Source organism: Ziziphus jujuba, chromosome 9, assembly GCF_031755915.1.
Source record: "Ziziphus jujuba cultivar Dongzao chromosome 9, ASM3175591v1".
In the NCBI taxonomy this organism is placed as follows: Eukaryota; Viridiplantae; Streptophyta; class Magnoliopsida; order Rosales; family Rhamnaceae; genus Ziziphus; species Ziziphus jujuba.
In genome coordinates, this window is record NC_083387.1 from 8920635 (window position 1) to 8942435 (window position 21801).

General features: G+C 33.7%; 2 protein-coding genes and 1 non-coding gene across 11 annotated transcripts; 1 reads left to right on the forward strand and 2 right to left on the reverse strand.

The window, feature by feature from the left end:
• Nucleotides 1-3823: 3823 nt before the first annotated feature.
• LOC107426814 (protein CHROMATIN REMODELING 35) lies at nucleotides 3824-10988 on the reverse strand. Of its 4 annotated transcripts, none has more exons than XM_016037105.4 (7): nucleotides 10791-10988; nucleotides 10487-10541; nucleotides 9122-9600; nucleotides 8208-8393; nucleotides 7452-7604; nucleotides 4342-6086; nucleotides 3824-4247 (listed from the first exon to the last, which is right to left on the reverse strand). In XM_016037105.4, the coding sequence occupies exons 2-7, from the start codon at nucleotides 10533-10535 to the stop codon at nucleotides 4244-4246; spliced, it is 2616 nt and encodes an 871-aa protein (XP_015892591.3). In that variant the 5' UTR covers nucleotides 10536-10541; nucleotides 10791-10988; the 3' UTR covers nucleotides 3824-4243. The 4 variants fall into 4 exon arrangements, with proteins under 4 accessions (XP_015892591.3, XP_015892589.2, XP_060667483.1 ...); XM_016037103.4 differs by having other exon boundaries at nucleotides 10487-10559; XM_060811500.1 differs by having other exon boundaries at nucleotides 9125-9600; nucleotides 10487-10564.
• Nucleotides 10989-12427: 1439 nt separating this feature from the next.
• Nucleotides 12428-19646, forward strand: LOC107426735 (SUMO-activating enzyme subunit 2). Of its 6 annotated transcripts, none has more exons than XM_048480370.2 (12): nucleotides 12428-13046; nucleotides 13180-13269; nucleotides 13900-14726; nucleotides 15421-15504; nucleotides 15584-15802; nucleotides 16520-16621; nucleotides 16756-17214; nucleotides 17325-17554; nucleotides 17835-17928; nucleotides 18024-18206; nucleotides 18284-18381; nucleotides 18951-19646. In XM_048480370.2, the coding sequence occupies exons 3-12, from the start codon at nucleotides 14634-14636 to the stop codon at nucleotides 19285-19287; spliced, it is 1899 nt and encodes a 632-aa protein (XP_048336327.1). In that variant the 5' UTR covers nucleotides 12428-13046; nucleotides 13180-13269; nucleotides 13900-14633; the 3' UTR covers nucleotides 19288-19646. The 6 variants fall into 6 exon arrangements, with proteins under 6 accessions (XP_048336327.1, XP_060676282.1, XP_015892483.1 ...); XM_060820299.1 differs by having other exon boundaries at nucleotides 12431-13046; nucleotides 14843-15504; XM_016036997.4 differs by lacking the exon at nucleotides 13900-14726 and having other exon boundaries at nucleotides 12431-13046.
• A 371-nt stretch (nucleotides 19647-20017) lies between these two features.
• Nucleotides 20018-21126, reverse strand: LOC107426736 (uncharacterized). The gene is made up of 2 exons (XR_009640835.1): nucleotides 20616-21126; nucleotides 20018-20476 (listed from the first exon to the last, which is right to left on the reverse strand). It is a non-coding gene; the product is annotated as an uncharacterized LOC107426736 (transcript).
• Nucleotides 21127-21801: the final 675 nt, after the last annotated feature.

The window sequence follows — 21801 nt, forward strand, 5'->3', positions numbered from 1 at the left end:
TAGCAATCGTCATGATCCATGTGTAATCTTGCTGTGTAACCGTATGATTATTATTTTGAAGGTCTTGGCTGGTGATCTATTTTACTGCCAATCTCTTGTTGTTGGCTTGACATATAGTTTGTGAGAATCATTTCCTTCACATGTTTCTGGAAATGTCTAGTTGCCCCATTCTCAATGTTCTTGATTTTGTTTTCTTAGCATTCCATAATCTTATTATAACATTCAAATTCAACAATTTTTATTGCAAAGTTGGATAGAAAAACAGGATTCAAATTTCTTGATATATTTTGGACTTAATCCTTTAATTGTTTCTTGTTATGTTTGAACCTAGTTGGATTTGTATTATAGTTTGTACCATATATTAAAATTTCCAAATCTAATTTGGTTTGAACAATACATCATAAATAAATTATACGAAGAAGATATTTTCAGTGGTTGAGCACCTTTATCTATGATATGAGAGCATCGATTCGAGTTATGAAGATGCAAAGTTTAGGATAATTTGTAATGTTAAAAAAAAAAAAAAATACATCAGAAATAAAATAACCAGTTGGAACGTCACTTTTCTTTTCTAGTCTCTTCTTTTGTTAAATTAAGGCTACTTTTCCATTTAATTTTTTATTGTACTTGTTTAATTTTAATTTTAAAAATCCTTTTGATCTTTTCTATAAAAAAAAGAAAAAATAATAATAAAAAAATAAAATAAAAAAATCCATTGATCTTAATTATTTATCATTTTATTTTGTCCTCCATAATTTCCATATTTAGTGGCGCTCCTAAAAACTACCAGCAATTTTATTTCTAGCTTTTAGGGAGGGAAAAAGACCTAACAGGCCTGCCCAGTACATTTCTGAATCTGCCATTTTGCATCTCTCACTTTTTTTTTTTTTTCCCTTTTCCTCTAAGGGCTTCTCTGCCTCTATGCTATTCCTCCTTTGGGTTCCAATCTCCGTCCCACGTATTTTCTTGGCTATGGACTATTTTCTAGCTTCATACAAAAATATCGTACATTTTCTTTTTCTCTTTTTTAAGTTAATGTTAATGACCCGTCTCAATTCTAGGTTAGTTCTTATCCCCAAAAAAAATAAAAAAATAAAAAAATCTAGGTTAGTCGATCACTAACACAACAGAAATATCTGTCTTGTGCGCAATTCTATCACATTTTTCAATCTAATTTTCTTACATTGTAAATACAATTTGTTTGCCTGAAACTCAAGACTGCAATCATTTTCATTTTAAGCATTTGGCAATATTTTCTTCCCCGTTGTTTGTTTATTGTTGTTATGTGTCTATCTATTGTACAGACCATAAATATTGACGATAATTTTTTAAAAAATATGATAAATATTGTCCTATATAAATTATTAATTATGATTTAAAAAAAAAATTTATTATCAATACTAAAATTATATATACAGTAAAATTTTCCATTATATACATAATACATACATATATATATAGTTTCCTATGGTTCAAATTTTGTTTTATTTATTTATTTATTTTTCGTGTACTTTGGCACAGAGATATTTACTTACGAAAAAAGAAATGCAGCTAGTAAACGAGCAAGAATACCAACCATTATGACTGAGGACTCTAGTGAGAACGAGATCAGCACCAATAAAACTGGTACAGGACCTGTTTGTTCTCATGTCTTAGAGAACCAAACTTCTGCTGCCCAAAATGCCTTTCTGCCTCAATCCTCTCATAGGAAGAGGAAAAGATCAACATATCGTAATTTAACTACCTGGTTGAGCAAAGTTACTGAATCATTCAAGCAAGTGATGGAGAATTCGAACATGAACATGGACAAGTTGATTTGAGTGTCTGAATAATAACAATCATGAAAAGGATTGGAAATACATGGTTGACGAGCTTGGAAGAATGGGGGTTCCTGTTCTTGATAGATATAAAGCTCTGATTGCGATTATGAAACATCCGACAATGATACATACCTTCAAGGTCCCTGAAGATGATGAAGAGAGGATGGAATTTGTTACAATAGTCATTAAGGAAGCAACGCAAGAAAAAACCCATGGTTGATTGGTACAATGAGTTTGGATAGTAGAAATGAACCATCATGACTTGTGACCGTGTTAGTACTCTTAGTTTGGACAGGTTTAAATTTAACTTTGTGGATGATCATATATATATATATATACATATACCTTGATCTATTTTGTTTCCTCACAACCAATGGATCGTAATATGCAACTTTTTGATCAATTATATGATATAAAGAACTTGAAGACTTTTGCTTTTGTTGTTTTGTGGGCCAGAAGACCTTGGATGTTTTATATATTTAATTTGTGAATCCTGTGTATTTGTTGATCAATTTTGAGACAGGAAGCTCTAAAATGTTTAGTTTGATGAAGAGGAGGCGGGGGACAAGGAGTATATGTTTTTTTCTTGTCATCAACAAGGAGTATTTACAGATGGTTGGGATTTTTGGGGAATGCTTTTGTAAATTCTATAGTTAATTATCTGAAACCCAGAAGCTATATTTTATTCAATAAATTCTACAATGCTACTGCTCGCAACTTAGCTGCTTTTACATTAAAATGACCAACTATTTGGTTGGAAGAGTTTTACATTATAACTATTCCTCCTTGGCTTGAGTCTCTTATCCAATTGGAGTTGCCTTCTAGTTCTTTTTCTGTGGAATAATAGTTTACCAAATTTTAATTAAATTAAAAAAAAAGGGAAAAAAGGAAATTGTTATGTTGTTATACGTAAATCTAACCAAGATATACACCAAATTTGTAATTTTATTTTTCCTTGTAGGGTAATCAGTTATTTGTCTTTTATTCCGTGGGCAAGCATTAAGCTCAGTGTCCAATTCATAAAGGTCGTAAACGCAAGTCATCTGTTAATTCATGACAAACAATGCTGATGATGATTTAACACTGTTAATTACTGATCAAGTGTGTTATATGCATTTATTTATAGTAACATCCTTAACCCACCTAGTTTCTTCTATTCAAGTTTGAGTCCAAATTGGTCTATCTTCCGAACATGAACAGTAGAGATCAGAACATGAAAAATCTTCCACAAACCACATCGTCAAGCACCAAAGATACGAGTTGAGCTATGTATTCAACATTTTAGTGCCCAAAATGGAATACAATATAATTACTACAATATATATATTTGGGAGGGAGCATTCACCATCGGATTAGACTTTCAATTACTATGATCTAATGGCATGCATTTCCCTTTTCAAAAACCCTTAAATTTCTTAGCTAGCGATAATTACTTAGTTAACCACTTTATTTGATGCGTAGATGCAAGTTACAACTTATAATTTTAGAAGTTCAAACTCATCGCTAAATTTGTATTTGAGAATACACCTCGAGATCTTGGATTCGACCATGTTTGGATGAAATCCCCTTTGTTTTTAGTTTAGAATATGTTGGAATTTCTAAACGAAAAATGAAAGAAAGAAAATAAGACCGCTTCAGTAAGGTCCTATTTAGCTTAGGTTTTAGGAAGCTAAAAGCAGCATTTGGAAGTATTTGCATAGTTTTTAGGAAGTGCTTCAGGCCCCTAAAAGCACTTCAAATCAAATAGAGTGGAAAGTGACTTCCACATGAAGCACTTTTTGAGAAGCAGATACAGAAGTTATCCCAAACAGAGTCTAAATTCTATCCCCCAAAAGAAAAAGAAAATTAAAAAACCATGACCAAGACGGCTCATGGAACAGGCAGAGAAATTATGACTGCCACAAAAGATTTGCATCATGCAGCATAATGCTAAACTATCACCTTATAGATGCTGCTAGCAAGTATCACTGCAAAACAGCAAAACCTATAATTCATATCTCAGATAGGTAAAAGCAGAGCAGCCTTTTCTTTTTCTTCAACCAGTATTTAATAAAATGCTACACTAACATTTAAATGTCAACACCTGTTACTTATGTACAAAGATTTCTGTCACTGAGGCTGAATCCAAGATTAAATTAAAAAACTGGCAGTGGATATTAAATTAAGCTTAACTACAACACCAGTGATAAGAAAAATGGTTACACTTCAATAACTGAAGTATGTTAATTTCTGGCATCAAGACAGGTAGAATATACAGCTTCCTACACAAAAAGAATCAAAGGAAAGCTTCAAAAGAGATTTCACCAAAAATGAAAGCTTCAAAAGAGATTCAAAATTCGGATGATCCGACAACCCCTAATACCACTTCTGATGTGTGCAGCTGGCCTACAAATTACAATTCTCGATCCTACATGCAGTTGGATCTACCTGAAAATTATAAAGATAATATGTTAAAAACAGAAAGACTACAAGATTTACGCTTTAGATTCAACGAGGACAAAAGAGTAAAGAGTGTACCAACCTCCTGTACAGAACCTTCACATCTTCCTGCAACAAAGGGCTTTCCAAGAAGAGATCACCACATTCTTTGACATCAACAGTTTCAACTTCAAAATCCTGATAACCACAGTACTCATTCCATTCAAACCACATTTTTGAAATGAATTCCTTCTTGAAACAAGATCTGTGGTCTGCCTCTTCAGGTGAATCGGCAGCGACCAATCTATAAACATAGACTTTTTTCTGCTGCCCCGGTCGAAATGCACGACCTATTGCTTGCCGAGTCACTGATGGATTTAAATGGACATCCAAAACTATTATTCTAGATGCCCCTACTAGAGATATGCCCTCTCCACAAGCCTTGATTGACCCAAAAAAAATCTTAGCATCAGGGGAGTTATTAAATCGCTCCATTGACCACTCCCGTTGCTCAGAACTTGACTCACCTGAGATTACAAAAATTTCTCTTCCAAGACACCAGCCCCTTACTGTTACTGACAATCTCTCTAAAAATTTTAGAGGTAAAAGGTACTGGCTGAAAACCAGAAGCTTCTCACCTGTTGACTCACAAAGCTTAAGCAGGTTAAGGAAGAATTTCGCCTTTACTCCATCTCTAAGATTTATCTTCCCCAACAGCTCATCCATCTTCTGATCAGCCGTGGAACACCTCTCAGTAAATGAGTTCAACTTTGGGTGCAGATAAACCGCACTTCCAACAGAACTTACCTTGAACTTCCTAGCCAACTTCCTTAACTTTTGAGCTTCTTGTTTCTGTTTAGAGCTTAAATTCAGTATCACTGTGAAATCAACAAGTCCAGGAAGCTCATCCAGGAAATCTCCTTTATAATAATGTAGGACTTTGCTGGTCATCTCTCGTAAGTCACGTATTACACTGACTTTTCGACTGAAATCCTTATCTTTTTGCAAAGTATGCTCCACAAGATCATAAAAGGATGCATCCACACCAGATTTAAACTGCTTCTTAACACCCGATATGTCAACTTTACTCATGATGCGCTTACATATGGGTCGGGAAGTTTCCATCCTCAAAAACTTAGGACGCACAAGATTCAAGATATTGAATACCTCTTTGACATGATTTTGATAGAGGGTTCCTGAAAGCACAACTTTTCTAGCTGTTTGCACTTTGGCAAGAGACTGCAACACATCTGTGTTCTCATTCCTTGGAGTATGCCCCTCATCAAGAATAAGAATTGATGGAGCCTTAAGCAGTATTTCTTGGCACGAAGCTGATGCCTTGCTGGTTTCAACATCACAAATAATGGAGGAAAACTGTTTGTACCCTAGGAAAAGGATACTCTTCTGTTCCACCCACTGTTTCAACACCTCCAGTTGCTGCAATCTGCTATCTGCTTTGAGAGAGTAGAAATCAAGCAGTGGAATATCCTCTACTTGCCAAATCTGAAACTCCTTCTTCCATGTAGCTAAGATTCCTTTAGGAAGAACAACGAGTGGTCTCGCATGAGGATACTTGGCCAGAAAACTTTGTACAAAACTGATTATCATGAATGTCTTTCCTGATCCAGGAGCATGGGCCAAGATACAACCCCCAGGATTATCACCTACCAAGTTGCTGACAAGAAAATTGAAACCCTCCACTTGATGAGGTCTCATTTGCTTCTTATGTCTTGGGTGGGCACATATTTCAGTTACCACCAAATCTTCCTCAGATAATTTAACCCCAACTGTCTCCGTTGACTCTTTATCTTTCCGAGACTCATGAGCATAAGTACGGGTACTTCTTACCTGAAATAAAATAGACAAATATGAGCAAATACAACTTCATTCCCAGAAAAAAGGACATTTAGTAATGAAACATCATAACATTCCCAGCGATTTTATGCGAATCCATTTACTGACAACTTGAATTACAGATTAACACACAATAAATTTACAAACTAGAATAGAGTGACACAATTAAGCAGCTCAGCAAGAAAAAACCACAAGAACCAGAGCATCAGTGATCAAATGAGCACCAGTTACAATAACTTATGCCCCTTTCATTTTGCAATAGAGCACTCTTTCCTGACTGCTGACAATTCTTTAATTCAGCCTTTCATACTGACTGTAAATAATATGTTTGAAGAATTTGTGCACTTCTAAGAATCTGTAGTTCCTAGATGCTATTCTCTAGAAAACAACTTTGTCAGATCAATACAAGCCAGGAAATTTTACATGAATGGCACTAGGTAATTTTCAAGCCAAATGAATTAGTTGCTAACAATTACTATAACCCATAGAAAGCAAACCAACACAAATATGAGGGTTTTCAAGGTCTACTTTTCTGTCACAGACCCAGTCTGTCTTAATTGGTGCTTTTTGTCTCATCAAGCTCGCTGCTTATTTGTAACATAAGGGTTGGTTATGGTTTGAAATGAAGGGTCTTTTGTTAGCCTCTAAACTTCTTCTTCTTCTTTTTCTCTCTTTTATTTTATTTTTCCTTCCTGCATTGGATTTAAAGTCTCTCTATATCTCTGTCACAGTTATTAAAAATGAATGAGTTGATTAGACACAACTCTAATTTCTTAGACAGTTCCATCGAAAGAACTGTTCTTAACCTCTGCAATGAACCCAGGAAACTTAATCCAAAACCACCAACTAGATAAATAAATGTCAGTCTTTTGAGACATGCCACTTGTAAAGCTATGATACACAAGCACATTTTGCCCCCCCAAAAAAAAAAAAACGAAATAGTTAACTGCTAAATAAACCGGTAAAGAAATTTCCTTAATGTGTAACTATATCCATTCATGAGCAACTTTGACAATATTGCCTAAAAGAAAAAAATACATACATGAGATATATTTCTACAGACTGAGACTAAAAAGATATGTACTGACAGCATTACATTCTGAATTTTTAAATTCTTTTCATTTGCTCTAGAATCTAAATGTTTTTTCACCACAGATATCCGTACATGAATGTAGCACAATTTCCTAAATGCTCAAGTTCAGGTTAGGCTATAAAAGAATCTGCCTCCAGAACAAATGTAGCTTGAGAATAAAAACCTAGGTGAAACATTAGCAACCACACAAGTAGCTCTTTTCCAGAAATATTGATGAAAAGTACAATAAAATAGAAAGAATATGAATCTACAAGAAGAAACCCTACCTTAACGTACTGGAAGTCAAATATGGTCTCAATTCCTCTCTCAATAACCCCGCAAACACGACAAACATATCCAAGGTCATCCTTTAAAACAAAAGAATGTTCACAGTCACCCTCATCTTCTCTTTCATCAGATGGAAAATCTAATGGAGCATCCTGGAAAAATAGCATTGAATGTATGTACTTATTAGTCAACATATGTGAAACTGTGAAAAATAATATGAAGACAAAGGTGAAAACGCTTGAAATATATAATTAATAAATTAAATTCTAATACTCAAGGTTAAGTTGCAATTTCTTAAATTTTTAGAGAGAATCATTATCTTAGAAGATACAACATCATTTAAAGGTTTGAATTTTTGTACAATTTCCCCCCAGAATTCCTATTCCTATATAGTTTCATTGGAGATTTTGAAAACATTTACACTGGCTTTTCAATTTTCTAATTTGGAAATTATACATAGTTAGCTTAACTCTAACCATGTATTAGTTCCTTAAGTAGTTATCATATTTGTGTTTTGAAAACCTAGTGCCAACGGTCATTACTCATTACCCATCAAACACTAAATGTACTTCTCAAAACAATTGCAAAACAATTAAAAGAAAAAAAAATTAAAGCAAACAGACTTGACACAGCCTACACAACCAAAAAGAAAAAGGCGCCTTTTCTCAATCTAGAACTCAAAGAACCTCAAACTGAACAATAGGTAATAAATAAAAAAATGTGTAAATATTTCTGTAATGGATGCAAGAAAATACCTTGGACGTTTCTAATACCATTGACATTTCCTTCCAAACGTCCTCCAAACCATCATCTTCATCATCAGTCTGCTGATCGCTTAGATCTTCTACACCTAGATACACACCTTTATCCTTCTTTAGTTCAGTTTCAGCAGAAAGCCTTTTGTGTTCGGTCCAAGCTCTGCTATCTGGAAGGTCCCTAGCCTGAACAAAGCATCATTCATTTAATGGATGCAATTAAATGACATCAAAAAGTGAATTACATAAACTACACCAGTAGAAAAGTTTTGAAAAAGTAATATCAGTTTTTTTTATTAGAAAATAACGTCATTCTCATACAAACAAATTTTATTATCTAATTGTAGAACAACATTTGCAACAGACATCTTGGTATAGGGAAGAACAGAAACTTAGCCAATAAATCAAGAAAATATGTACAAATTACTGGAAAGAATAAGTTCTAAACCATAGTTATAAGTAATATATAAACTTAACAAAAGATGGAAAAAAAAAAAATGTTCAAAGTTTTGTTTCAACCCCATAACAAGAAGCAAAACTCTAGACTTGTTGAACAGACATGAAGACACAGTTCACTTCAGAAGAAATATAATGAATAAAATAATTGTTTTTTAACAATGAATTGGCTATTAGCTACAATCAATATGACAAGCCAAGTTCATTTGTCTAAAATCAACAAACTTATATGGAAAAAATACAGTGGAATATTATCAAAAAGAGAAATCAGTTTTTTGTACGACACTTGAAGGTTGTAATCACAGTTTTAGGCTATACTGCAGTTGAGCCTTGTGGAAATTTATACATATACAAAAGCTAGCTGAGCAAGGAGAGTTTTATTTAAAATGACAACGATAACACATAACAGATGTCCTATAGAGTCAAGATTGTCTATGGCATATGCAAAGAAAAGTTACCACCATGCCATCCTTCATAAAAGATTCTTGAGATGGATGTGCCAAGATGACATTCTGAAAAGTAAAAGATGGCTTCAAATCTTCTTTGTCTTCCTCATCTGAATCAATAATGACAACAGGCAATGGTGCTGCTGGAGGTGGAGCCTCATCTACAATGCAATCATCCTCCAAATCAATGTAATTATCTACACTTTCTATAGGCTTGCTTGTTAGTGTTGGAAACTTTATGAAAAGTGGGTTTAGAGCTTGTAGCTTCCGAGCACAAAGCTCTTCTATTTGTTTTGTAACACTTCCATATCTACCGGAGTCAAACCCTTCTAGCAGGTTGGGAATAGCGAATGGATCAGAAAAATCAATAACCCTAGAAGCAGTTCTTGGTTTGTTCAAAGCTGTTTCACCGCTAGAAGAGCAGGCCATCCTATCTCGATCTTTTCCATCATTGGACATTTTAAGTCTTTTATGTCCTCTACTATACAACCCTGAACTCAAAGGGAAAGGTCACAAACAAATAACAAACTATTAGGACCATGTATAAATATAGTAAAATAATATCAGAAGTTTAACAAATCACAGGCTGGGAGACCATCAAGCTATGTACTGTACATCAAAAGTTGATCAATGGAAAAAAGGAGGAGAAAATTATATGGAAAAATTGCAATCCCTCTTGAATAGCATAAAACAGGCTAACTATAGATGCTTTTTTAACTCGATAAGTACAATTGTTTTACTAAAAAAATTGTAATGATAAGGGTTAAAATACGAGTATCAATACCATTTTATTAGTAATTACCATTCTAGTTTTCAGCATTTCATTTATTTATCTATTCTTCTTTATCAAGCAGGCCAGATAATTTATATTTTATACTATAACACCAAGCCAAGAAATCATATCATAGACAGCAGAGAAGCAGCAAAGCGTTAAAAATTTCTCCTATGGCCCCACATTGGGGTGGGGAAACAACGTAATGAACATCACAATTCAATGATCATCTGTTCTAACCTGCGAAACATGATGGAATTTCAAATATCACATACTGTCAATATACCAGATACTGCAATTTCATTAAGGACACCTAATTTAAAAGATGGGTTTTACTAATTTTTCAACCCTGTATGCATAAAAGAGAGAAAAAAGAAAAAAGAAAAAAAAGTCGTTTCAATCCCATGCATTGAGGTACAAATATTAATTATTTTTATCTAAATAAGAAACCATTCGGAAAGAAACAAATGAATCAGAGTATAAATAGGCAAAATATTATGAAAATTATATAAAATACGCCTGAAAGGAAATGTCATTCACAGAGAGAGTGGGGGGGGGGGGGGGGGGGGGGAAGAGAGAGAGAGAGTGAAAGAGTGAGAAAGTACCACTGTATCCGTTGTAGTTACTGGACAATGCATCAATTGCTGGTTCCATGGTTAACTTCAACAATATTCAAGACTACACTGATTATATTAAAAAATTAAAATAATAATAATAATAATAGGTGGTTAAAATTATTTCCATAACCAAACGAAAATAAGAATCGTAGAACCCTAACTTATATATCCGAAAATGAAATTTGATCACCTAAAACAACATTAAAATAATAATAATAATAAAAAATGGAAAAAAACAAAGAACATATAAAATGTGAAACTGTAACCAACAGAAAAGCGAAAAACAACTCACATTTGAATGCCAATCAGAGAAGATTGTTCTTAGCTCAAGAACAATCCCAATATAGAGGATGGGTTTTGGAGACGGAACAGTTTTTTCCACATAAAATCCCTTTTTCTTGCTCTTTCTTTTCTCTTTGTGAAGACGAGCTCTCTCTCTCTCTCTCTCTCTCTCTCTCTCTCAGTGGCAATTTTACGCCTTACGGTGAAAACCTCGTGTCTAATTCGCTCGTACCATAAAAGGCGTGCGAGCAATGGAGTGGAAAAATATTTGACGGTCATGATTGGTCTCGATCTTATGAGGGCCCACAGAGTGGGTTTTCCGTTTTTTTAGATGGAGCACCGAATCAGATTTGTAAGGTACACGTCATATTTTTGCCACATTTGAAATTCTTTCACGTTTTTATAAAATTTTCCGTTTCATTGACATGCCGAGAAGGGAATCAAATTGGTGCTTCTGGGGTTTTTGCGGGTCCCACAAACGCATCGGTAATGTTTGGTTTTTGGAGAATTTTTTCTCCTGCCTTGGAATAAGAACTTGGATGAATCGATGGCTAATTAAGGGATTAAATTCAGATTCTTATTACTTTCTATTATTTAGTGATAAAATTAAAATCTTAAGTCAAGTCAATTTTTACATTTAAAAGTTTATTCACAACTTGGAATTTAATTTTGAATCGGATGATAAGATTCTATTTTATGTTAAATAGGCTTTGAACATGAATGATTGCGTAATAATTGATTAAATTTCTAACCAATCACCATTTTATTTTTTTAATTAATAATATTTAAGTTATTAAAATATTTATTAAATTTAAATATTTAATTAATTTGTTATTTTATGCTTTATTCATATTTAATTATATAAATTAATGATATATTTTAATACATATTATTTAATAAATAAATTTAACAAATATTGTTGTATATGTAGTATTGTTGTTTTCTTATGAATTTACTATAAACCATAAAGGTCTTACTAATTAGCACAAAATTTATATAAACAAAAGAAAGCAAAAAATTCTGGTGGGATTTTAGAATCTATAGGAAGAAAATAGTTTTCATGCACAATTCCACTTTATTCTTCCAATAGGAAAGAATAACATAATCAAACCCATAATTTATAATTTAACACAAGGTATGATTTCAAACTAAACAACTTATCATGTATTTTGGCAATTGATTATCAATTTCATTTTAAAAAAGAAGAATTAGTAAGTTGTTGATAAAAAAAAAAAATAGTTATCCGTTGCATTTATTCGTATTCGAGTCTCTTCATAAAAATTAATGAATTGATTAATCAATCAAAAACATGTACTATATATGTTTTTTTTTTTAAAGAAAAAAAAACATTTGTATTAGTTTATATTACTTTACAATATTCTAGGTCATGTCATAACTACTCCAAATGAGCTTAAAAAGGATGGATAAGTAAAATTGAGTAAGTAAAGAAAAAGGTGTATTCCATGTGTAACTTTACGGATTAATAAAAGAAAAGAAAAAAGAAAAAGAAAAAAAAGGTTGAAAATGATATTAAAAAGTGTCCAAACGAGCAAAACAAGCAGCGATCAAAAAGCGCAAACAGCTATCAAAAGCAGAAAAAGGGCAAGCCAAGTACTTAATCAAACCCACTTCCAAACAACCTCTTCGACACCCCCCTCAATTCACCGTGAGAGAGAGAAGGAGAAGAAAGAAATAATAGAAGAGTGAAAAAAGAAAGAAATAATAGGAAGAGAGAGAGAGAGAGAGAGAGAGAGAGAGAAGGAGAAGAAAGAAATAATAGAAGAGTGAAAAAAGAAAAAAATAATAGGAAGAGAGAGAGAGAGAGAGAGAGTTTTATGGTGAAGTTTTTAAAGGTTGAGGTAAAATAATATATAAATGTAAGTTATATGGTGGGTTTTGTAGCGCTGGGTGTGGGATTGTAATTTGTATGTAAAGCCGCCTTATTTCCTCGAAACCACATAGCAGTACCAAATTTCTAAGAGATTCTTTGACTTCCCGTGTTCGATTCCCCAACAAAGCCCGCTTGTAAACTCCACCACACTACCATTTCTTTTTTTCTTCCTCTCTTTCTTTCTCTCTCTCTCTCTCTCTCTCTCTTTTTCCGTCCGAGAGTTTTTTTGTTTTTTTAAATTTTTTTTTTCTATATGACATTTTGTAAATTATTCGGCTTCCAATTCACTCTTTTTACCTTCCCGTTCCTTTCTCTATCCTTCTCTACCTGGTTTCGTCTCCCATGGCTTCCCAACAACAATTTTCAGCAATAAAGGTAAACAGAACTCGAAATTCTCTCTAAAACCCTAGCTTTTTTTTTTTTTGTTCTAATTAGATTTGAAGTTTTATGAGGTGGGGTTTTGTTTTTAATGCATTTTTTTTCTTTTTTGTTGGGGGTGGTTTTGTAGGGTGCGAAAGTGCTCATGGTTGGTGCAGGTGGTATCGGCTGTGAACTCCTCAAGACCCTTGCACTCTCTGGCTTCCAAGACATTCATATTGTTAGTATTTTCTTTTTTGACTTTTATTTTTTAAATTCTTTTTATTTTATATATATATATATATATATATATATTTTTTTTTTTTTGTTTTTTTTTTTTTTGGGGGGGGGGGGGGGGGGGGTTGTACACATGGAATTTGGTATTTTCAGTTGCTTGGGAGGGATTATTATTCATGTGTTCATGTCGGTTGAAGTCTATATAGGTTTTGGACGGCGTTTAACTATGCGTTTCGTTGTTGCATGTGTGTTATGGAGGGAGTTTTTATTTTTATCTATTTATTTATTCATTTTTGTTTTCTTTTCGAACATTTTAGTTTACTTGAAAAGGCATTTTACACTAAACTCGGGAAACACCATGTTAGTTTATCAAAGTAATTGTCTTAGTACCATAACTTAGTTTCAAGTCTTGTTCGCATGGTTTTTGCTAAAAAAAAGCTCTTCATGCATAAGTAAGCAACCTTGATTCTCACTAATGAAAACTAGCAGACAAAATGATGCTTTATAAATATCGATGTATCTCTTTCGTTTCTAATTGCTAAGGGTGGCTCTTCAGTGTGTTAGTTGTAGTCTGGAATTTGGGATCTTAAAAATTCAAAGGAAATTAACATAACATTCTTGGGAAATCCTGCAGATCATGCTGGTATACTGGGGAATAAGATTTGTCTTGAAGCTATACTTCTACTATTTTATTTTTATTTTTTATTTTTTGGCCATAAGATATTCAGTTACCATAATCTAACAGAACGGACTGGTGGTGGTGGGACTCTTTATTTTTGAGTGACTTTGTCTTTGAAGACGAGTTCTTCGTGTCAAAATGCCTGAATATTGTGTTGATGCCAATTCTCATTGTTGTATTAATACTTTCCATAAAAGAACCTTACTTGGTATATGTTTGAGCCTGGGAATTTGGCTTTCACGTTATGGTTTACTTGATACACAAATCAGAGGGAAGCATAGAAGAAATACACACCTGGGAATACTTGTTAATCAATGCTTTTTTCTTGAGTTGGAAGCAACTATTATCTTATTTCTTTTGGTGGGATTACATTTTACCTATGTAATTCTTTAGTGTATCTTTTGGTGGGATTACGCTATACCTTTGTAATTCTTTAGTGTATGTGTGCTTTTTCTTCCTAGTGATGGATGAAATATCCTACTCTTTCAGTCATTGTCTTTGTATATTTGCAATGTCTGATAGTTCTTTGTTGATTCCTGTCTTGATGCGAGATCATGTACTTGTTTAAGGCTGGTGGCTTACTCTCGCATAAATAATAATTGCATGTTGCAGATCAATTTTATTATGAGAATTCCCAAGGTTTAATCTAACTTGCATTCGACTTCTATTTAACCTGACATTCATATGTTATGGAAATGAACTATTTACAATCAGCTATGACTTGTGAGAGATTTCACTTTTCATCAGCCAGAGATAAAGTGGATTTGCTATCTCACTTAATTGTAAGTTTGTTGTCTCTGTCTCATTCAATAGCCTCATGAAAAAGAAAAAGGCCGAGCATTTTGTTTCTGATGGATCTAATGCTGGTGCTGGTAACATGTGCTGGTCATGGTACCAGGATGGCCAGATGCCGGGAGGTGGTGGTGTTGGTGTTGCTTGTACAGCATGGCACCAGCGTGGCAGAGATGGTAGCTGCCCCGCGCTCATGTTGACAGATGCATCTTGACCTATAATGACTTCTGGTCAAGGCCTTTGATTATGAGCCTAGTTTTAAATTTTCCATATTGTCATGTTGTGTAACCACTACTTTCCTATTGACATTGTTGACATGTTAAAATTGGAGAAACCTATTCCCTCGTTCTTTTCATATTCATTGCAAAGTTAATTTTTGAAGTATATCTAATCCATTCGTTTTATTGGAAGAAATTAAATTTGTAGTTAATTTTTGGTTCTGCTGTCTCTGCATCCTGTAAGATCGTTGACGATATAGCCTTAGAATGTTATAGTTTCAGTAGTTTTGAACAGGAAATCATAGGGTATTTATTGTTATTTAATTATGTAGGTATGTAAGTTTTTATGTTGTAAGCAATGCATATGTGCTTGTTCTTAGGTTATGGTGTGGGTCTAGTTTCTGTAATTTTGAGAAATAGTATTGGTAATTGTTTCCAGTGATTGTTTATTGATATTAATTTGTAGATTGACATGGACACTATAGAAGTCAGTAACCTCAACAGGCAATTTCTATTCAGACAATCGCATGTTGGGCTATCAAAGGCCAGAGTAAGTACATTTACTAGCATTCTTTGTTGTAAACTTGAGGAATGCTTTTGTCTGAATTTCTAATTGATGATCTCAACAGGTTGCTCGGGATGCTGTTTTAAGATTTAGGCCACAGATAAGCATTACACCCTACCATGCAAATGTCAAGGATTCTAACTTCAATGTAGACTTCTTCAAGCAATTTAATGTTGTTTTGAATGGACTTGACAACTTAGATGCGAGGCGACATGTGAATCGCCTATGCTTGGCTGCTGATGTTCCCCTGGTTGAAAGTGGGACCACTGGATTCCTTGGACAGGTATCTTTTTTCAAAAGCAAAAGATCATTCATATTTATTTGGAATAGGTCTATACATATAATTTGCTATATTATGCTCTGTGTGAGTGTAAATGCTCTCATTATCTGTTTATTTTATTGCGTATGTTTGAGTGGAGCAACATGTTTTTACTTAATACTGACACTGGAAAATGGTAAAGTAATGTCTATGAACAATGTGGCACAAGTTTATTACTTAAAAAGGATAACTATGGCTTTGGATGCATTATAAGTTATGGAAAAATTGTGGGGACAACTTCAATAGGACTATTGAAACTGGTTTTAAATTTATGAGATTAAAACGTGGTTGAACCGTGTAGTTCATATAGGATGTTAGTTCTATGATTATTTTTTAACCTGATATATAGGTTGCTTTGGAGCTTTACCCTGTACTTTTGTGTATCTTCTTTCATCTATGATATCAGCGCGTGTCAATGAACAATCATGTTGTTCCGCATTATGTGCATCAGTCATTATATGAAAGCTTTAGACTGAATGACTTGGGAATGAAGTGGAATCAATTAGTGAATTTCCTTGGAAGAATGTAGAAATATTTATCCTGCATGGTTGGTATGTTGTGATATTTCTTCACTGGCTGTGTCAATTCATCTCATGCATCTCATCTATAGAAAACTATTTTTTGCAAGTTCTGTTTATGATGAAATTCTTTCTCCTTTTCATTTATTTCTGTTGGATGCAGGTCACTGTACATATTAAAGGGAAAACAGAGTGCTATGAATGCCAGCCTAAACCTGCACCCAAAACCTATCCTGTCTGTACCATTACAAGTACCCCAACAAAGGTATTGGCATGTGTTATTAAGTTACTTTGACTCCCTATGAAAATTTGTTTCAGTATTCTTTTGTTAGAAAATCAAGCATTTTGTTTGTAGTTATTTGCTATGAATTAGACTCAAAAAAGTTTCTACTTTTGCAGTTTGTTCACTGTATCGTATGGGCCAAGGACCTCCTCTTTGCAAAGTTGTTTGGAGACAAGAATCAAGAAAATGATTTAAATGTGCGTTCTAGTGATGCCAGTAGTTCATCTAACCATGTTGAAGATGTATTTGAACGTAGAAATGACGAAGATATAGAGCAATATGGCAGGAGAGTATATGATCATGTATTTGGTTATAACATTGAGGTAGCTTTATCTAATGAGGAGACATGGAAAAATCGCAATAGACCAAAGCCCATATATAGTAGGGATGTCCTGGATAATGAACTGACTCGACAGAACGGAAATATGGATAAAAACTGTTCAACCAATTGTCCATCATCAGTGTCTGCCATGGCAGCTCTAGGCATGAAGAACCCACAGGATATATGGGGTCTCATGGAGAATTCCAGAATTTTTCTTGAGGCTCTGAAGCTATTTTTTTCAAAAAGGGAAGAGGTTTGATTCAAACTATTCTGTAATCGTAAATCTTTTGGATCTCATATGATTTATTTTCTCTTGTCAATAGAAGAGTTGCAAGACTGAGTTTGTTTGGGTGTGTTTGACAGGAGATTGGGAATCTAACTTTTGATAAGGATGATCAATTAGCAGTGGAATTTGTTACTGCTGCAGCAAATATACGGGCTGCTTCATTTGGGATCCCTTTGCATAGTCTTTTTGAAGCTAAAGGAATTGCTGGTAATATTGTGCATGCTGTTGCAACAACCAATGCTGTTATTGCCGGGTTGATTGTCATTGAGGCAATCAAGGTATTGCAGAATGACACGAAGAATTATAGGTGTGCTAATTTGTCCTTGCACTGTTCAAAATTGTTTATATTCAAGTTCCAGTTGGCATTATGAGTTTTTCTTAGCTTTTGAGCTGGTGAAATAGATGTGTTTCTTATCTGACCAGTTGATGTTGTATAGACTTTCGGTTTTTGCATATGTTTGCACCTCTTTTAGGCTTATTTATTTATTTTTTATTTGGCTTTGTGGTATGATTCTTATCTAGCAAGTAACATGTTCTAAATTCCCTTTGTGACTGTTAGCTCTACATTATTCTGAATGTTTATGCAGGATGACATATTGTGTGGAACATCCAGCCAGAAAGATGCTACTCATGCCTGTGGAACCGTTTGAACCAAATAAATCCTGTTATGTTTGTTCTGAGGTAAATTAATTTTTAAATTTAGTTGTTATGGGGTCTTTTTAGAGATATCTAGTTTAGTTTTCTGATCCAATCATATGCATCATGACTACATGCAGACACCTTTATTACTTGAGATCAATACTCACCGTGCAAAGTTGAGAGACTTTGTTGATAAGATAGTTAAGGCCACGCTTGGGATGAACTTGCCTCTCATTATGCATGGATCTGCACTTCTTTATGAAGTTGGTGATGATCTTGATGAAGCCATGGTGGCAAATTATGCTGCAAACCTTGAGAAGGTATAGCTTCTCCTACGTCTTGATTTCTCTTGCTCATCTCTATTGATTGTTTCCTTTTCTCTTAAATAAATTCTTAGGTGCTGTCCGAGCTTCCTTCACCAGTTACTGGAGGGACAATGCTGACTGTTGAGGATCTTCAACAAGAGTTTTCTTGCAATATCAATATCAAGCACAGGTTTTTCTTTGTCTGGATCTTTTTCTGAGAATTATGCAACATTCTGATAGTAACAACATCAACGGAAGTTTTGTGACGTTTGTTTTTTCCTCTCTCTGCTTGCTAGTCCTAGGATTAGGGAGTTGATATGTGTGCATTGCTTGGTTGTTGGTCAACCATGCTATTATATCAAATTACCTGTTCATGTAACTCATCTCTGTAGGTACTTAGGAAGTTAGACAGCTTTTCTGATTTGGTGGAAAAAGGAGTATAGGAGCTGGTTTTTTGGGTATCGTGCCATTAAATCTTGGTTGCTTAGGTTTTTTTTTTTTTTTTTTTTTTTTTTAATTTTATTTTATTTTTATTTTTATTTTTTTATCTTTTTAATTTTTTTTAAAATTTTTTATTTTTTAAATAATTTCTGTTTAGATTTTTCCTTCTGATTAAAAATTAAGACTAATATCTTTTGGAAACTGACCCGAGTGTATTCCAGAAGCTGAGTTGTGAGGTTACTTGATTTCTTTGCTTTTGAATAAGCATCCTTACCACATTTAATGAGCTAGCTTATAAATTTGATGTACGATAAACAGAGAGGAATTTGATGAGGAGAAGGAACCGGATGGTATGGTTCTTTCTGGATGGGCTCCACCTCCTACCGTGGAGGGTGCTAACAAGACTATTGACAATGCTGGAAGCACATCAGAAGCTTTGCCGGTGGAGGCAGAGAAGAGTGAAGAGATAGAAACTGCTCCTGGGAAGAAAAGAAAACTCATCGAAGTTTCCAAGAATGATGGTACGAGCAATGCGGAAGAAATTAAAAAGAATGAGAAGCTTCAAGTTCTTGATGATGATGATGATGATGACCTTGTCATTTTGGATGGTGGAGATCTTGGCTTCAGCCCCAGCAAGAAGAAATGTCAATGGTAGTCCTTGCTTGGGACTTGTATTTGGAGGGCTTCATTCCAAATTTTGTACCAGTAGGGAGAAATATTGATTCATTCAGGGTCATAATTGTTATTAATAGGTCTTTGTAGATTGTTGCTTTGAGGTAGAAAAAGAAATTAATTGGTAACTCTTAACCATTTTCCTTTTGTTGTACTTGTTGATGCAGCAACAATGTGTATTCTTGGCTAAAATTAACATAGTGGCATTGTAGTAAGAGATGAAAACTAGGACCCTTAAGAAATGCACCCGAAAATTAGGGCTGTGAGTGCATGACTTTAATGTTGCAATTTTCTTTGTTGAATATTTTGAAATAATTATACATAAAATCTAAAATTTCTGTCGTTTTGCTTTTTTCTCATTGTTGTGGATCAAGAAACTGTGGTGTCAAATAACCAAGTCAGAGCAAGACATCAAATTTAGAATCATTAAAATGCTTTTTATGGAAATTTAAAATTATTGAGTATGTCTATAAACATAAATTGCTTATTTGATGTTATATTGTTTTTAACCAATTTCTTTTAGCCAAGCAATAAAAAAGTTCCCAAAACATGTACTCGATTTTTTTGGAAGAATTATGCCAGAAAATGAAATTCAACACCAAAAAATTGATCAAAATCCAAAGACGGAAGTGTTTCATGCGAGTTAACCCATTTTTGTTTTCTTGCTAAGATCATGATCTATTTGAAAAGCAAGGAAATGGTAAACCAAAAAAGAAGTTCTAAATCATGTCTGCTTTTCATATTATAAATGTTGTACAGTTCCTGAGAGCTGAAATTTGAGTAATTAAAACTAGAATGTTTCATAACAAAACGAGGTCCAACATATTTCTATTGTTCTCAACTTATTATTTACACAACGATTAGGAAGTTGGAATTAAATAAAAAAAAATTTATTGGAAAGGCTGAGCACATGATCATATGTTTTTTTGATATTGATGATGACCATGTTAGTGAAATATTTTTATACACCAACATAAGGTGGAGCACATTGGGTGGAACTAGAAACTCTTCGACATGGATATGGAGGAACACGCATATCCTTTCTATCTGAATATTTCTTCCTTTTCTTGGCATCTGGATGTTCTGGTTTCTTAAGATCTTCAAGGCAATGAACATCCGCCATGCACGTAAACGATCTCGATTTTCCTGAATAATACCTTGACAATCCTCTCCTGCTGAAGAAAAACATATTTCCATTATTATACATAATTATATATTGAATTTCCAAGAAACCAAAATAAAAATAAAAAAATAAAAAAATAAAACAAAACGAAGAAGTTAGAAAAAAAGAATAGGAATTAGTGTTTTTACTTCAAAGGAAGATTTGTCCTTAGAGAACCCATATCAAAAGTTCTCATGGTGAGATCAGCTTGTGTGTCCATATTGATAGAGAGAGAAAGATGAAGAAGAAGAAGAAGAAGAAGATCAATGAAATTGGAAAAGTGGGATTGGAGAGGTACTTTTTTTTTTTTTTTTTTTTTCTTTTCCTTTTTGATATTTATGTAATAGAGGTGGTTTTATAATATGGGAAAGGAAGAGGGTGTAACGATCAGATATATAGGAATGGGGATAAGAAGTGACACGTCGTGGTCATCCAGGGATAGAAAGGTAGGCTAAAGCTTTTAGAAAGAAGGGGTACGATAAATGTGGATTGGTTTGGAGGCTCTAAAGAAAATGAACCTTTCACTTCTATGTTTGGCTAAGGATATAGATGGCCACCTGACCACATGCTTATCTATATTCTCTCTTGTTCATTAGACACCCTTTAATTTTTTGCTCTTATTTTTTATTTATTTATTTATTTTTTTTGGGGCATCTTGCACTTTTTATCTACATTCTCTCTTAATATCCACATGATCATAATGAATATATGCTCTTATGGGTTTTGGTTAATTTTTATTCAATTTTTAAAACTTTGCCATTCATAGTGAGATTCTGGGTAGGTTTACAATTATATCCTTTTATCTATCTCTGATAGGGTTATGTCCCTGAGGAGTAAGGAAAAGATTCCTACCGAGTTTCCAGTAATGGTATATGATTAATAGCTTTGAATTTTGCAAATATAGTATTCAACATGTTGAATTTTGACCAACAAAATAAGCCAAGTTATTATTATCTTTCCTTAGTTATCTAACCAGATAGCTCTAACTTTTTACACAACATGACAAGTGAAAACAACCTGATAGACCTGAAGTTTGACTACCTTGTGATTAGAAAAAAACCTATTAATTTCTTCCAAATAAGATTACATTTGGCTTTAACAAATTTGGATTCTATTAGTATTACATTATGTCTGTGAGTAGCGCAATTACAAATCAAACCCCATGAAATCTCAAGAATTCTAAATAGTTTTCTTCTGAGTTTGCTGTGAACAGAAAATTAGAAGGAAGATCCATTTTCTCTTATTGTTCATACCCTGATTTTGCCAAACAATACACTTGTAACAAGTGGTTCTTGATGATTTACAGTCCTTATTCTTGAATCATAAACCATGGTT